Source organism: Cervus elaphus, chromosome 15 (genome assembly GCF_910594005.1).
Source record: "Cervus elaphus chromosome 15, mCerEla1.1, whole genome shotgun sequence".
NCBI classification, from domain to species: domain Eukaryota; kingdom Metazoa; phylum Chordata; class Mammalia; order Artiodactyla; family Cervidae; genus Cervus; species Cervus elaphus.
Genome location: NC_057829.1, coordinates 12,457,301 through 12,474,331, shown reverse-complemented (window position 1 = coordinate 12,474,331; position 17,031 = coordinate 12,457,301). Strand labels below are relative to the sequence as shown.

Genomic DNA, 17,031 nt, shown 5'->3' with positions numbered 1-17,031 from the left:
CGAGCGGCCCGGCCCAGCCCGCGGCGGCTCCGCGTTAGTCAGTCATGGGGCGGCCGCCCAGAGCCGCCGCGGGGGCGGCGGGGCTCGGGGCTCGGGGGTCCGGCTGAGCCGGCTGCGGAGAGTGAGCCTGCCGCGAAGGCGACGGAGGCGGACGCGGGGCGACCCCGGCGGCAGGGGCGGCGGGGGAAGCGGGAGCCGCCTGGGATGTTCAGTGAGTGCGGGCGGCGGGCGCGGGCGCGGGTGGCGGCGCGGCCTAGGCAGTGGGGGCGGGGCGGGCCGGCGGGGCGGCGTGGCTGCGGGCGGCGGCCCCGCCCGGAGGCCCGGCGCGCGGGCCCGCTCTCTCGGGCGTTTAAGCTAGAGGAGTGTCTCTGGGCCAAAGTCGGGATGAAACTTGGCACATGGTGGCGGGGAGGACGCTGACGAGCGCGGCGATGCCCACCTGCAAGGGCGCCCTCGAGGCGGCCGCACCCCTGACAGCCGGCTGCGGGCTGTGCGCCGCGGAGCCCGAGGCCGCGGAGCGCCTGGGCGAGGCGTGGGCGGGGAGCCGAAGGTGAGGGAGCCGGCGTCCTGGGCTCGGCGGAAGTGCGGCCCTTCAGACTGCGGCGGGGGCGCCCCGGGCCGGCCCCCCGCGGAGGCCGGCTGAGCTCTGACCTCTGACCTTGCAGGTGGCGGTCTTGGAGCTGAAAGTCGGCCTGCGGGACCCGGGGCGCGCGGGGACCGTTTGCTCCTAGGTGACCCAGCGTTGCGGGGTGGGGGGCAGGGGACTGCGGTGGCCGAACTCGGTCTGGGTCCCAGCCCTGCTTGAGGATGGAAGTCAGAAGAGGAGTTCGGGCCCTGTCCTTACACTCAGGGAAGCTTCTCGTAGTGGATGGGCTTCGTGACTACATCGGCCTTCTGTGGAAACCATGTAACTACCTATAATCTCAATGAGCATTCGGTTCTTCTTCTGGGGTATTGACTGATAACTTAAAAGTGGACTTTTTAAAGGATACCCAAAAAAGGAATAACGTATATGAAAATGCTTGACAAATAGGATGTGTTCTGTTAATACTAATTATCGGCTATTACAGTTACTTTTTTGGTAATTTGTAGGTTCCTTGTGGGCGTAAGTTTTTTGCATTAAATGTGAAGCATGCTAACTTTTGCTTTTTATGAATTATAAATATTTCCTGCCTTAAGAATCTGTATTAAACTGGAAAACCGAAAAGTGGGCTTACCTTGAGCATTTTTTTGTTTGTTTTTGGTTATCAACAGTAAATCAGATTAGTGTGTTAGGGAGTGACTTTGATGCTTCTGCCTCTAAATGTGTGAAGTTTATACTTGGTTCTGTCACTGGGGAATTAGGTAAAGGCCTCCTTTAACTGTGCGGTCAACCAGTTTTTTGGTTTTACTTCTGCAAACAGACATCCTTCATAATACCTACGAAGGACGTCTTTGGAGAAAGGATTTTTGTTTGTTTGATGATTCAGTTGGAAGGAGGCCCCAAAGGTGCTGTTAAACAGCGTTACCCAGGACAGTGCTGGAAGCCCTTCCTAGCCTCTCTGTGACAGGCAGCTTCTCAGGTGGTAACTATTATGATCATGCCTTCAACAAGCGTGTGGTAAGTTCTCACTATTCTGTTCCCCAAGAGAACCCTTGGAGCAGCAAGACATAAAGGGGAAGAGCTCAGACCCAGCAGCCAGGTGACCCAAGCGCCCCTCCTGACACTGTGGACCCCACGGCACCTGTCTGACTTCTGTGACCCTCAACTTTCTCATCTGAGGAATGTTCCCTACCCTATGGGTCAGTAAGTGCTAGGTATTAGTGTCATGGTGGTGTAGGAAACAAATAGTGTGGTGATTCCCAGGATAGAAGTTTGTTCCTGGGTTTGGTGGGCAGACGGAATCAGGCTCGAGGAAGAGATGGCCAAGCTGGGCTGTGAAGCATGAGTGAGACTTAGGTAAACCAGGTGGGAGTGCCAGTTGGGGGAGAGGGGAGGGGGAGGGCTTCCTCCAGATTAAGAAGGAGCCTCAGACCAAAGCCCCTAAGGCTAGACAACGGGGTGGTACCCACCTGCTTTGTAAACAAAGATCAGAGTAACCTTGATATGACTAGGTGGAGATGGGATTTTTTTTTTATCTTCCCCACTGGTGGAGGAAGGAGAAAGTTTTTAAGCTGATCACAGATGGCATCGGATTAGCTTTTTGGAAAGATTATACCTGTAGTAATGTGGAATTGAAAGAAGGGAAGGCTCAGCCACTTGTCCTGGTAGCTTTGTGTCTGCCTTTTGACTCTGAAAGGAAAAGGACTGCTTAACAGAGGCAGGCATTTTAATCCAAATCTGGAAGCTTAGAGAGCACTTTGAGAAGGCATGAAAAAACCTGGAGACCATTCCAGGCAACTTTTTCTCTTGAAAAGATCTTTAGGGATGTATTGTATATGCCTAACTACAAGGCAGGATTTCCCCCCCCACCTCCCCCGTGAAGTTCAGTTCAGTCACTCAGTCATGTCCAACTCTTTGCGGCCCCATGAACCAAAGCATGCCAGGCCTCCCTGTCCATCACCAGCTCCTGGAGTCCACCCAAACCCATGTCCATCGAGTCGGTGATACTATCCAACCATCTCATCCTCTGTCGCCCCCTTCTCCTCCTGCCCTCGGTCTTTCTCAGCATCAGGGTCTTTTCCAATGAGTCAGTTCTTCGTATCAGGTGGCCAAAGTATTGGAGTTTCAGCTTCAACATCAGTCCTTCCAATGAACACCCAGGACTGATCTCCTTTAGGATGGACTGGTTGGATCTCCTTGTAGTCCAAGGGACTCTCAAGAGTCTTCGCCAATGCCACAGTTCAAAAGCATCAGTTCTTTTGCGCTCAGATTTCTTTATAGTCCAACTCTCACATCCATGCATGACCACTGGAAAAACCATTGCTTTGACAAGATGGACCTTTGTTGGCAAAGTATCCCTCTTAAAAGAAAGTGTCATCACACGCTTAAGTGTCTCCTATTACAAACACTATAATTACGCTTTCCAACAACAAGGTGCCGTTTGTGAAAGGTACTGGACTGAAACAATCTCAGTCAGTGCTAGTTTGGGATTATTTATACAATCAGTATAGTATTAATAAGTGATAAGTAAAAAAGGTATGCCCACCTGAATGGGTATTGATGGCTTTGTTGAGATTTCCAGTGATGTGTGGGTTCAAGAAGTGCTGTGTCATAGGTGATTTGATAGATGTGAAGGTGACGTGTTATAGAAAATGGAATTGATGATTCAGAGTGGCTAAAGTGACCACAGAGGCATAGATGTTGAAGACATAAGTGGATGCTTGCGTGCATGCTAAGTTGCTTCAGTGGTGTCTGCCTCTTTGCTGGTCAGTGGTTTCTGACTTTATAGACGAGAGCCCGCCAGGCTCTTCTGTCCATAGGATTCTCCAGGCAAGAATACTGGAGTGGATTGCCATGCCCTCCTCCAGGGGATCTTCCTGATCTAGGAATGGAACCTTTTTTTAAGTTAACCAAATATTTTTCTTTATTAATTTTCCTATTGCAAGGGTAAAGTTGTCTTAGGTTTGAGCTTGTTTTTATTTGAATGTTTTACAGAAAGTAACTGCTGCTCTGCTTGTCTGCTGGAACAAATTCCCTTTTCCCTTCTTATTTTTTTTTAACTTGAAGATGGTTTGAAGAATGTTGTATATTGGCAAGCTTTAGAAAATACTATAGAAAATTCCCATTCATAAATCTTTGTTTAGCAATCAGATAAGATACCTTTCTGGTAAGATGTTTTTAAATGTATCTGTTATCTTAGTAACCTTACAGGATTTGAGAATAAGAAAAAAGTAGTACCATTTTTACAAGCAAAATACTAAACTTTTGGAGATTTTACAATTCAGTAATCAGAAGTATTTTTCAAAACTTTGTGAATTGACAGTTTTAAGTTATGACACTGCTGCTTTACTTTTACAAAATAATACCATGCTCTGGAACTGTGTTGTTCAATACAGTAAGCATTGGCCACGTGTGGTTGCTTTAATTAAAGCTTCAGTTCTTCAGTTGCATTAGTCACATTTTAATTGCTAAATAGCCCTTTGTGGCTGGTGGCTGCCACACTGAACAGTGCAGATGTACAACATTTCCATCACTGCAGGAAGTCCTATGGGTAGTACTGTTGTTTTAGTTTTTAAGTCATGTCCCAGTCTTTTGTGACCCCATGGACTATAGCCCGCCAGGCTCCTCTGTCCATGGGATTTCCCAGGCAGGAATACTGAAGTGGTTGTCATTTCCTTCTCCAAGGGATCTTCCCGACCCAAGAAGTGAACCGGCATCTCCTGTACTGGCAGATGGGAAGCATGTGGGCAGTACTGCTCTAGAATAAAAAAGTGATCTTTCCACTGAGACACACACAAGGGTTTAATGTCACTAAAGCATCTCCAAAACCTCATTTGAATTCTGTTTCAGAGAGAATGATAAACATAGGAAACCATATCCCCCTTATTCTGAGAGCACAATATCCTGTTTCTTCTGTCTGCAGACGTTGTAAATGGAGTACATGTGAAAAGTTTTCTTTATAAAATCAGACATCATAGATATAGGTAGCCATTCTATAGATTGTGCCATACCCTTTCACATTAACACAGTTTTGTATAGAAATAAGTTTTCTGAGCCCTAAAACAGTGTTGAAGCAGGAATTAAATATTCGTGGCTTTCTTGGTTCATAAAAATCCAGAGAAATCACGCGCGCAAAGTAAACCGTTGAGAATTCCAAGCAGGAGCTAGACAAAGCTCACTTTATTTTTAATGTGAATTTCCAAGATAAAAGCCCTGCTCTAGGGAACTGTCTATCTGGGGCAGCTAAGCAACAGTGGTGGCAGGAGAGGGCAGCTGGCCTAGGTTGTGGAGGACGATGTTTAGCATGGAGCAGCATAATCAGATTTGTCTTTTTCTCTGACCACCTTTGAAAGGGTGTTTGAGGTAGGCCTAGAGGTGGGAGGCTGTTGGAATAGTCCAGATGAGAAGTGATTTGTGCTGTCAAAAAGCAGCAGTGAGGATATAGTAGCACAGTGGCTCCAAGACAATCCTGTCTGGAATAGAAGGAGATGATGGCCGTTTAGAAGTGAGGTTGGGGGAGATAAGAGAAGATGACCACTAGTTTTTGCTTGTTTGGTTTTGTTTTGGTTTTTGTTGTTGTTGTTGTCTGTGTTGGTGGTTGGTGGCACCATTAAGCTGGCTAGGAAAACTAGAAGGAGGAAGTATGGAAGGAAGAGAATTTGAGCACATTGCATTTCAGATGTTGGCAGCATCCAGATAGAGAAATCTTTCAGTCTTGAGCTCAGAAAGGTGATCTGACTACAAACAGCATAGAGTCTTGTGTCACGGTGCTGTGATGCAGGGAATGTGAAGTATGGAAAAGGGGAACCAGAAGACATGCCTGCAGGGGAGGTGGGTGTTCAGCAGCCTGGAAACCATGTAAGATAGTAGGGGGACAATGACTTAGATTTGACAAGATTTGAGGAATCTCAAGTCTTAGTAAACAGCTCGCCAGTGTTGGCTGGCTGGGTAAGGAGCCTAGTGCAGGTTTGGAGTGGCTGGGGGTAGGAAGCTATAGGAAAAGAAAGTAATTGATAAGAAAAGACTTCTGGGACTTTATGGAGGTCTCAGCTGATGTTAGAGAAGATCAATTTCTCTGTCATCTGGCTGCCAGACTGTATGGTTTCTGCTCCACCCTATCCCCTCCCAGATTGTACATTGCTTCCTGAGCCCCGAGCTGTGAGCCTTATTCTTGCAGCATTTGTTTCTTAGGACACCATGGGAAAGAGCACAGCTTTTAATTCAAGTGTATTCTGCAAGTTTTAAAATTATATGATGTATGACTGAAATCAAGAATAGTCTGGTTCATTTATTTTTAAGCTATGATTTATATTTCCACAAAGCATTTAATCATGATGATTAATGCAAAAACTTAGGTTTTTAGATGCTACTTAGAATGATCTGTCAGTGGATTTTGCAAGCATGTAGAATGCTGCAGTGAAAGAAGAGAACTGATATGTGAGTCCTTCCTTAGTAGGCACTTTACATCTCATTTCAAAAGTATAAAATGATTTTTGTCAGTTTTTAAACATAGTTACAACTGGAAAACATGCACTTAAAAAAAACAGAAACACAGCTGCTGTCCATATACTCAGAGAATTGATTTGAGGATAGTGGTGGTAAGTTTGCCTAGATTTGTTTTGAATTCATTTGTCCTCAGAGCTGTCACCTTGTATCTTAGGAGTGAGGGGAGACACACTATTCACATGGTACTCTATTGGCATCTCATGGAATTGGGTAGTCCTTAGCCCATGAAGTGCTGGGCTGGGGCTGCCTCTTTAAGCACCCCTCCAACCACACACATTTGAACATGTGGGTGGGGTTAGGCTGCAGGGGAGAGTGTTAAGAGAGCAGCTGTGGTTCTTTCTTCCTGGCATTACTTTGAGGCAGGAAGGTGATCCTGTCCTGCTCTTCTGTAGCAATTTTGTTGAAGTATTAAATAGTAGACAACTATTAATGCATGAGAAATAGATACATATTAGGTCAGAATCCTCATTTTAGTTTCCATAAATACTAATAATGTGATATGAAAAGAAAGGTATGTATGTATGTATTTTTAACTTTAAAGTTAAAATATTTTATGTCAATTGAAAATTAAGAGAAAACCTGAAATTTTTTGACAAAGATGTAATCAGATTGAAAATCAATTTAAATTTAAAATATTTTATAAATATGGGAGAAGATAAATAGGTAAGGGAATTGCAGTGTTGGTCTCATGCCTGAGTCTCTCAAAAAGACAGGTCCATTTTAAGAAGGGTTCCTTTTGTTTTGTTTTTTCTTTTCTTCATGTGTCCATTTATGGGTGTTCGTACTGTGGAGATCAGGCTTCCCAGGTGGCTCAATGGTAAAGAATTCACCTGCCAAGCAAGAGATGTGGGTTCAATCCCTGAGTAAGGAAGATGCTTTGGAGAAGGAAATGGCAACCGTCTCCAGCATTCTTGCCTGGGAAATCCCACAGAAAGAGGAGCCTGCTGGGCTACAGTCTGTGGGGTCGCAAAAGGGTCAGAAACGATTTAGCTACTGAAAAACAACACAGCATCTAGGGAAATCAGTCAAGGAAGAGGGACTGATTTCTCTGCAGAACTTTTTCCACTAGTTATTTATTTCATTTAAAATACGTGTGCACTGGAATCTAGTCCAGGGAAGTCGGTTGGCTCATGTTTCTGATATTTTAGTTGAGTGCAGCTGTAAAAGAGACTTAGTGCCTGCGTTCCTCCCCTTGAGATCCATGGCCTTGCAGATGATGCACTGCCTACCTTCAGGGAACGTCCTCATAAGTGGTGGTTTGGAGCCAGAAACTACTGTTTGGGGCAGCTAACTTGGGCAAATTCATTAGAATCTGTATTTACAAACTAGTTTCTAGTCATCCCCAATAGGGCCAGTTGTGTTTGTTTGTTTTTTTTTAACTGTTGTTCTAGCTGCTTTCTCTTTGCTGTCTCTTTTCCCCTTCTTTAAACATACATATATGTTGTCCCACCTTGGGCTCACTTGTCATTTCAGGGTCTGCTCTGTCAGTTTTCCCATGTCTTTTCCTGTGTACATTTTTTTCCTGTCAAGACAGGTAACCTCTTAACTCCCATCTTATTTGAGACACTAAGGGACATACATTGATAGTTTGCATTCCCATGGCAATAAGAGATGATTAGTAGGAAATCTGGAAAAGTTTTAGTTTCAGCTAAAATATGAGGAATTCGATTGCTTTGGAAGAGCTTGGAGACTAAGAATTCTATCACTGACTCAACCATGTCAGACCCACTGCCTCTCCTTTTTAACAAATATTTGATACTGTCTCTAGATAATATAATCATTCTGTACACTTGCTTTAAAATAACATTTATGATGTTGTAATATTTTATATTTGTATATAAATATATGTGTTTTTGTATATGTATATCTCCAGCTTTACTCTTCTGTTGTATGACTTTTATGCAATGAAAAGTCAATCTTCAGGTTATGTTTTTAAAAAATCTTTAGATTATGTTTTGAAAGAGTTAACATGAATCAGTTTGCAAGGATTATTTGTCAGTGATTTTGGAACAGCTTGTTTGGTGCAGTATATGGATAAAATAGTTATTTGGTTATTCACTGAAAGAAATTCCAATGGATAAAAATTATATATGGATAAATTTTTTTAATATTTAAAGAATAACAGATTTTTGAAACGTGAGGAATTTTAAATCTTAAAACAAATGGAGGAAATCACAAAAGAGAAGTCCAGTGCCTATAATTGAAACTGAAAACTTAAACATATCCAAATAAATTATCAAAAACGCATCTTCTACACACAGACAGAAAAATTAGAAGCCCTTGATTTAGAGAAAGTTACCCTAATGGGGACAATCACATGTGTACGGATAATGTTGTTTGCATTCCAGAATGGACACCATGTTTTGATTCTGAAGAAGAAAATATTTTTTACATCACCGGAGTGAACTTAGAAAATTCATCCAGCTGTCAGTGTTCATCTGGACTGCAGTATTCTTTACTCCAGGCAGAGGAGTATTTGAGGCCAGTAGCAGGGTCAGCGGTTCCTGATATTGTGTGTGTGTGTGTATGTATTTGGCAGGGCCAGGTCTTAGTTATGGCGTGTGGGCTCGTTCCCTGAAGTGAAAGTGTTAGTCACTTAATTGTGTCCCACTCTTTGCGACCCCGTGGACTGTAGCTCACCAGGCTCCCCTGTCCATGGGATTCTCCAGGCAAGAATACTGGAGTGGGTTGCCATTCCCTTCTCCAGGGGATCTTCCTGACCCAGGGATCAAACCTGGGGCTCCTGCATTGCAGGTATATTCTTTACCATCTGAGCCACCAGAGAAGCCCCTAGTTCCCTGACCAGGAGTTAAACCTGGGCCCCCTGCATTGGGAGCACATAGTCTTAACCACTGGACCACTAGGGAAGTCCAAGGAGTTTCTGTCATTCTTGATCATAAATTTAGCAGTCAAGGAAAACAGTCCTTTTGAAGGGGAACTTTCAAACTAGCTTGAATTACCACCTCAAATTAGTTTGAATATTACCCCTGCATTTTCTCGCTTAAAAGAATTCATGAGAGGATTTCCCTGGTGGTCCCTGGTGGTCCATTGAGAGTCCACGTGGCAGTGCAGGGAATATGGGTTCAATCCCTAGTCCAAGAGATAGCCACGTGTCGTGGGGCACCTAAGCCCAAGAGCCACAACCGCTGAAGCCCGTGTGCCCTAGAGCTGGTGCTCTGCAACAAGGGAGGTCACCGCAGTGAGAACCTGTGCGGCTCAAATAGAAGGATTGGTGAGAAGTTTTCTGATGCGTCCACACGTCCCCTTATTGTTTGGGTGCTTGTCTGTACCTGGTGTTACAGGTCAGGAGAGAGGCAGACAGCGTGACTGACATGTAAACACACTGATCTGAATGGAGGGGGGAGTCTGTGGGGCTTCTGTTTTTTAGCTGTTTTGTACTGGGGTACAGCCGATGAACAATGCTGTGATAGTTTCAGGTCAACAGCAAAGGGACTCGCGAACAGCCGTGCATATACATGTAACCGTTCTCCCTGTGGGGCTCTAGTATTAGGTTGGTGCAAAAGTAATTGCGCTTTGGGACCATGAATTTTAAATCATTATAACTAGGTTCAGACACATCTTTATTAATCAAAATAGGAGAAAATAGGAGCTGTTAGAATCAACACATTTTTGCCAACGAGAAATAAGTTTATTCCTGTAGCATAAAAAGGCCCACTTTGGGATTTGACAAACTCTTGGAAAGCAGATTCTGCCTTCTGCTGGTTGTAGAAACATTTTCCCTGCAAAAAGTTGTCAGATGCTTGAAGAAGTGGTAGTTGGTTGACGAGAGGTCAGGTGAATGTGGCAGATGAGGCAAAACTTCGTAGTCCAATTCATTCAACTTTTGAAGCATTAGTTGTGTGACGTGCAGTCAGGCGTTGTCATGGAGAAGAATTGGGCCCTTTCTGTTGACCATTGTTGGCTGCAGGCATTGCAGTTTTCACGGTATCTCATCGATTTCCTGAGCATACTTACCAGATGTAATGGTTTCACTGAGATTCAGAAAGCTGTAGTGGATCAGGCAGGCAGCAGACCACTAAACAGTAACTGTGACCTTTTCTGGTGCGTGTTTGGCTTTTGGAAGTGCTTTGGAGCTGCTTCTCAGTCTAGTCACTGAGCTGGCCATCGCTGGTTGTTATATATTTTTGTCGTACATCACAATCTGATTGAGAAATGGTATATTGTTGTGTATATTAAGAGAAGACAATACTTGGAAATGATGATTTTTTTTTTGATTAGCTCCTGAGGCACCCACTTACCAAGTTTTTTCACCTTTCCAACTGGCTTCAGATGCCGAATGACTGTAGAATGGTCGATGTTGCATTCTTCACCAGCTTCTTGTGTAGTCGTAAGAGGATCAGCTTCAGTGATTGCTCTCAGTTGGTCACTGTCAACTTCTGATGGCCAGCCACTACTCTCCTCATCTTCAAGGCTCTTGTCTCCTTTGCAGAACTTCTTGAACCACCACATTAGCTAATTGATCATTAGCAGTTCCTAGGCCAAATGCATTGTTGATGGCACAAGTTGTCTCCACTGCTTTATGACCCATTTTGAACTCAAATAAGAAAATTGTTCAGATTTGCATTTTGTCAAACCTCATTTCCATAGTCTAAAATAAATATAAAGTAAACAGCAAGTAATAAGTCATTAGCAAAAAAACATAAGGTGAGAAATGTCGTTAAAATGTTGTATAACATAACTACATTTATTTAAAAATGTATTCCAGCATCAGACAGCAAATTTAACAACACAAAAGCTACAGTTACATTTGTACCAACCTAATATTTAAGCTATTCTCATTTTCCATGATTGAAGTTGGCCAGGTGGTCATTGGGACAGTAGATCAGGTGGGAGAGAGGGTGAGGTTGGTCACTGAGGCTCTCCAGTCGGCCAGGTGGCCCCTACCCATCATGACATCCAGCTGTCCATGTGACTCCCCCACAGGTCATGAAACGGGTCCGCACCGAGCAGATCCAGATGGCCGTGTCCTGCTACCTCAAACGCCGGCAGTACGGGGATGCGGACGGCCCACTGAAGCAAGGCCTGCGGCTGTCGCAGAGTACCGAGGAGATGGCTGCCAGCCTCGCAGGTACCTTGCCCTTCTCCCAGAGGCAGCAGCTGGCCCAAGTGCCTCTTTGAAAACCCATCATGACACGTCCTCCCTTGGAATCCCAGGGCCTTTGAGCTGTACCTGATGTTGTGTGCGACTTTCTCCTTCCCTGAACCGGGGCAGGGTCGTCTCTTCCCTCTTGCATGGGCCCCTCCCGTCTCACCTGGGCCTTACTCATGGAAGGCCAGGTTCTCCAGAATGAGTCCTTTGGGAAGTGGTTGTAAGTGTTGGCATCATACGCATATTCCTGAGGCTTAGAATGTGTTTCTGCTTTTGTTGTTTGAAATTGGATTTGGATTTTTTAGAAAAAATTTTGAGAAATTTTTCCTGCAGTACTTTTAGACTGGTTATAAGCGTCTTTAAATGGCCAAGGGTGAAGCTTGACATTACAGTGCATTCTCTAGCTCAGCACTGGCTCCTCATAAGAAGCCCAGCAGGCATCTGCCTCCTTATCTTCTATGTCAGACTCACTCACTCTCCCTCCCCTTCAGACTCAACTGGGTTCCCCTGACAAGGGCGGGGCCAGGTGATGGAATAGATTAATGAATGCAGTACTGTTTCTAGTAAGATGGCCAGGGTCCCGGACATGAGTAACTCCTTCTAAGCTTGGCATCACAGTCTTTGGTAAGCTCCTGCTGCCTTGTGTTCATTGGAACCTGTGCTGCTGCTGATAGTAGGGCAACCTACTGTTAAACCAAACTGTTAAATTTGTGTTCTCAGTTGTCTTGATTTAGATATTATGGCATATCAGGAGAGGGCCTGTTATTTCTAGAAAACTGCCAGGAAAAGTGAGAAGCATGAAATGTGATTACCATAAAATTTTATCCTGAATAATTTAATTGAGTAATCTGAATAATTATGTCTGCATTCAGCAGATGATCTTGAAGGCCTGCCGGTGGCCAGGTGCTGAGACGTTCTAAGAGAGCTGAGACTTGATTTTGGTTTCTGAGGTGCTTCACGTTACAGTCGGGAAATGAGGCAGATAAATCAGCACTCGTGGGAGAGCGACATAGTGAGTCCGGTGAGGGGCATGCTCAGCCTCCATGCAAACAAAGAACATACTCTTTACAGGTAGATCCGCAGGTCAAGAGGGCTTCCCAGAAGGTCTGGTGGTTCCCAGCATATAGTCAGGGGTCAGTAAATCATAGAAAGAATGAGCTGAGTTTCCAAAGAACCATTAGGAGCTTATCAGGGGGAGAGTTGAAGGGGCGCATCCAAGGTACCAAATGTGGATTTTTGGAAGATGATTCTAGTGTCCGTGTTAACCGAGGAAGGGCCAGATGAGAACCAGGGGAGCTACTCAGAAGCCTCCGGTATGAGCCAGTCTGAAGTGAGGACAGTCTGAGCTGAAAGGCAGTCATCAGAAGAGTGCAGGGAGGACTCATGACAGGACTCGAGACTGGCTTCCTCATGGAGGGGCAGCAGGAGGAGGCTGTTCCTACATGTGCAGCCTTCCATCAAGTCTCTTGAGTAGCAGAGGGGACACTGATTATTCTCACCCATCTCCCCATCTCTGTGTGTTGTATGTCATGGCTCTACAGCCCTGCTGCATTAATTACCTCCATGCTTAATTACACGTGTGTCAGTGTTTTATCTGGATTATTGCCAAAGATGGCTCCTCAGCCCCCAGCCACCTTTTTCCAGTCCTGAGGTTCAAATTCCCAGCAACGAGGGTAGGAGAACTTTGCTTTTCTTTTTGGAAAGCATGAACTCACAAAATGGTGATGAAGTGTATGTTTACATCCTGAGTATTCCAGCCTTCTTCCTCCTCCCATTACCGAGAACTTTGGTAGCCAAGCACCTGCTGACCAGGAAGGTGATTAACTATCGCTCATCTCTGGTGGATCCGCCCTGTCCAACAGAAGAGACCTGAAGACATCACCAGGAAGATGCCACCCGGGTCCTCTTGGCTGATAAAACCCACGCCCAAAGTTCTTATCAGCTCTGTGATGCTGACTTTCAGAAAACTAGGGACTGTTGGTTCAGACCTTGAAAGAAACTGATCTACTTCACATGAAAAATGGAAGTGAAAAGAAATGATGAGAAGCATCTTGGAGAAGACAAACAGCAGAAAGAAGAAAAACCTCAGAAATACCATCACTGATAATCTTGAAACAAGAGAATGCTATTTTGAGAGAAAAAAGAATGTTCAAATATTTGTGGTGTTATTCAGTTGCTCAGTCATGTCCAACTCTTTGTGACCTCACAGACTGCAGCACGCCAGGCTTCTCCATCCATCACCAACTCCTGGAGCTTGCTCAAACTCATTTCTGTCATCCCCTTCTCCTGCCTTCAGTCTTTCCCAGCATCAGGGTTCTTTTTTAATGAGTCGGCTCTTCGCATCGGGTGGCCAAAGCATTGGAGCTTCAGTTTCAGCATCAGTCCTTCCAGTGAATATTCACAGTTTGATTTCCTTTAGGATTGACTGGTTTGATCTCCTTGCAGTCCAAGGGATTCTCAAGAGTCTTCTCCAGCACCACAGTTCAGAACCACTTATTTATGTATATACATGTATTTACATGACAGTACAACTGAAAAATCATTAGAAGAGTTGAAAGTTGAGAAAGCCTCCCAGAGAGTAGAGCAGAAAGATAAAAAATGGAATCTGGGAGAGGTTAAAGGATCAGTTCGGTAGGCCTATCTAGAAATTGTAGGAGTCACGGAAAGAGAACACAAGAGAGTGTCAACAAAATGACTCAAGAGAATGTCTCAGAATTGCAAGGTGTGAATCTCCAGAGTGAAAGGGCCCCCGAATGCCCAGCACCGAGGTTGAAGGTAGACCCATCCCAGGGCACGTGATGGTGCAGTACCAGGTCCTGGGCTCAGATGCATCCCAATGAGTCTCTGCACCTCTCCTCTCATCCGGCTTGTGTATCCTGTGCTTTATACCTTTCGTTCCTCTGCTGGGCAGGTAGATGTGTCAGTCATACTTAACCAGAAGCCCAGTGTCCTTTGAAAATGTCCTGAGATGCCCAGTGCCACTGACGCCCCTCAACACCAGCTACCACCCATCCCGCCATGTTTTAGGCTAATGATTGTCTTTCTGTCCGCATCTTGTGTGTCTCTTCCTCTGTAGTCCAATCAGAATCTGGTTGTGCCAACATAGTGTCCGCAGCCCCTTGCCAGGCAGAGCCCCAGCAGTATGAAGTACAGTTCGGACGGCTGCGGAATTTTCTCACCGGTAAGTACTCAGCACCAGCACCCTTTTCTTGTTAAAAAGGGGTGATGCACATTTCCCTCAGAACCTGCTATGTTCCAGTTGTGGTTTAGGTGCCAAGGATCCAAAGGTAGTTGAACACAAGTCTTGTATTCAAACTTATAGTTTGTTGGAACTCCTGAGAGAGTTAAATCAGGGTGCTAAAGGGCTCTGAGCATGCTATTCATTAGTCCATGGCCTTCAGCATAGTGACTGTAACTTGTGCTGCATAAGTGGAGGCTCAGTCAGCCCTGTAAGGATGCCTCCTTACATGCAGCGGATGTGAAATGGACGTTGCTATCACTGCTGGTAAGACAGTACATCTCAAAATGTCCTTTTTCCCTTCTTTCCAAAAGTGCAAGAGAGTTATCATACTCATGAATCAGCAACACAAAAAATTAGAAGTTGTAATTTAGAGCAGTTTGTGGGTGGTGTAATAACCGTGGAAATACAGAACCAGTAGATATGAATTATAATGAGGTTTCATAATTCACTTTTGAAAATGCAGTCATGTAGCCTGCCTGGTGCGTGTAGTTCCTCATACATGGAGTGAACGAGGCTATTCAAAGGCAAAACCAAGGGATTTTGACTAGTCCTAGGACGGCTGATTATAATTTTTAATGTTGGAAAGATGATTGCAATAAAAGTGACTACGTTAATTCTGGTTCTTAATCAGAGTCTTTTGTTGAGTACTTTCCTTACACAAAACACCTTGAGGTGCGAGAAATACAAAACTTTTTCTGTCCTCAATGGAGAGTAATTCGCCACATATCGGTTAATAGAAAATTATAGTTCAAATACTTTGAAGTTGTTCTATTTTTCTTTCCTTATTTGAACAATCCTTGAGTTAATAATTTTAGTAAGCAATCAGTATATAAACCAAAAATAATATACCTGATTACACACAGAGTTCTAATTTTACTTCACCTGCATAGCGGCTAGTGTTTTAAAGCAAAGAATCCACATTTCCTGCATTCTGTAGTTGGGCAAAATGACCACAGTGTTACAGGAGATAAAGGTTACAAAATAAAACCCTAGAGAGGGTTATCTTATCAGTTTCACAGATGTTGAGTGATGGGATTCATAAGTAGAGAATAGTCTGTTAAATTGTTACAGAAATTAAAAAATTGTGAAGATTAACAGTTTAATAAAAAGAGTCTATTATGTTTAAACTGGAAAGAAACTCCAGTAAGATCATTATATCATATGAATGTTAAATATCTCAGAATAGTGATCATTTGCTTTCTGTGTCAGCTAAAGATAAAAAAAGAAAAATTGGATTTATAAAAAGAATTTCAATCAGAGGTAAGCAAGAACTTGGAGATGAGATATTTTTAACTATTGGCATTGGTTTTTGAGGCTTTAAGCAATTTTTAAATTTTTTAAAATCTGTTTTTAGAAAATTATTTCACTTGGTTTTTAAAATACAGCTATGATTTCCCCTTAATAGATTTCTCTCATCAATCTAGTGATGAAGGTGGTTTAGAAAGAGTTGCCTGGCCTCATTTAGCCCTTCTCTTGTATCCGTTCGGACTGTATGTACATGAGGCATTGATTGCACTGGGGCTAGGGGTAACAGTAGAGTGTGTTGGTGGGGGGCCTGCCCTCTGATGAAGGAGCCAGACAACTTGGGAAGCTCCAAATCTGTCGCTGAGATAATCTCTATTAGCCTTTTTCTGTGTAATTTCTCATCTTGTTTCACAACTGAGAAAGTTGCCTATTTGTCTATAATTTGATTCTTCAGTCCTTGGTCACAGGCTATCTTGAGAGGGAGAATATATAAGGTTTTTCCTTACAGAATGTTTTTTCCTGGAACATTTTTCTCTACCATCAGGTCTCTGAAGAGTAGTCAGCCAAATCAAATGAATAGTTATCTCCTGAGCCCCAAGATGGAAGTATAACATATAGTCATTAATCTGAATTGAGGTTAACGCTAAGTAAGAGGGCTGAACATCACCGTTTTTGCATGAGATGTGACAGGAGGGAAGTGTTCTCATGGACCAATGTGGAATCAGCCGCCAGGTATTGAGTCCGCATTTGAAGTAAAGGGGGAGAGGTGGGGGTGTGGCACTTAGAGGCGGCTTTCTTGAGGAGGGTGGGCTTTACATTAGCACTTGGAGTTCAGACATCTGTGGAAGAGAAGTAGAAGGATTCGGGCTCTGTGAGGAGCAGAGCCTGAGGTGGACAGGGGCAGAGGTGGTGATTATGTTTTCAGGAACCTTGAAGGAGCCCTTTGTTGAAAATGGGCATTCAGATTGAAGAGAAAGACAGAATGGAGAAAGGCTGAGAAGTGTGACCTTCATCCTGCGTGATGGAGACCAGCCTGGGTGTGACTGTGGGTATGGGAGCAGTGGACAGAGTGTGTGTTAAGGGGTGATGGAGGCCAGCCCCAGTCCACAGAGGCCCTGAGGAGGGAAACAGGGCTGCAGAAGTGGAAAGCGGTGTCTTGAGTCCATAGTTCATCGTCAAGGTGGGATATCCAGGAGTAAAGGAGGGAGAGCTGAGAATGACGGGCTTTACTGAGCAGAGGTAAGTCAGGTTTACATGGCTAGGATGATGGCATCCTGCTGCGTAGCATGTAAGGTACAGAACTCAGCATCAGCTGTGGGAAAGGACAAATTAAAGGCTAGGAGATGA

General features: G+C 44.3%; 1 protein-coding gene across 6 annotated transcripts in view; it reads left to right on the top strand.

Moving 5' to 3' along the window:
- Positions 1–3: 3 nt before the first annotated feature.
- Positions 4–17,031, top strand: part of TAF5L (TATA-box binding protein associated factor 5 like) — a 29,708-nt gene continuing 12,680 nt past the window's right edge. The window contains exons 1-5 of one of the 6 annotated variants that reach the window (XM_043925393.1): positions 4–211; positions 666–907; positions 1,629–1,782; positions 11,033–11,177; positions 14,275–14,379. In XM_043925393.1, coding sequence (XP_043781328.1) covers positions 1,765–1,782; positions 11,033–11,177; positions 14,275–14,379 — 268 coding nt within the window. In that variant the 5' untranslated portion in view covers positions 4–211; positions 666–907; positions 1,629–1,764. Of the gene's footprint in view, positions 212–329; positions 551–665; positions 908–1,628; positions 1,783–8,436; positions 8,570–11,032; positions 11,178–14,274; positions 14,380–17,031 lie in introns of those variants that run through there. The other 5 variants (XM_043925396.1, XM_043925392.1, XM_043925394.1 and 2 more) reach the window with 5 other exon arrangements.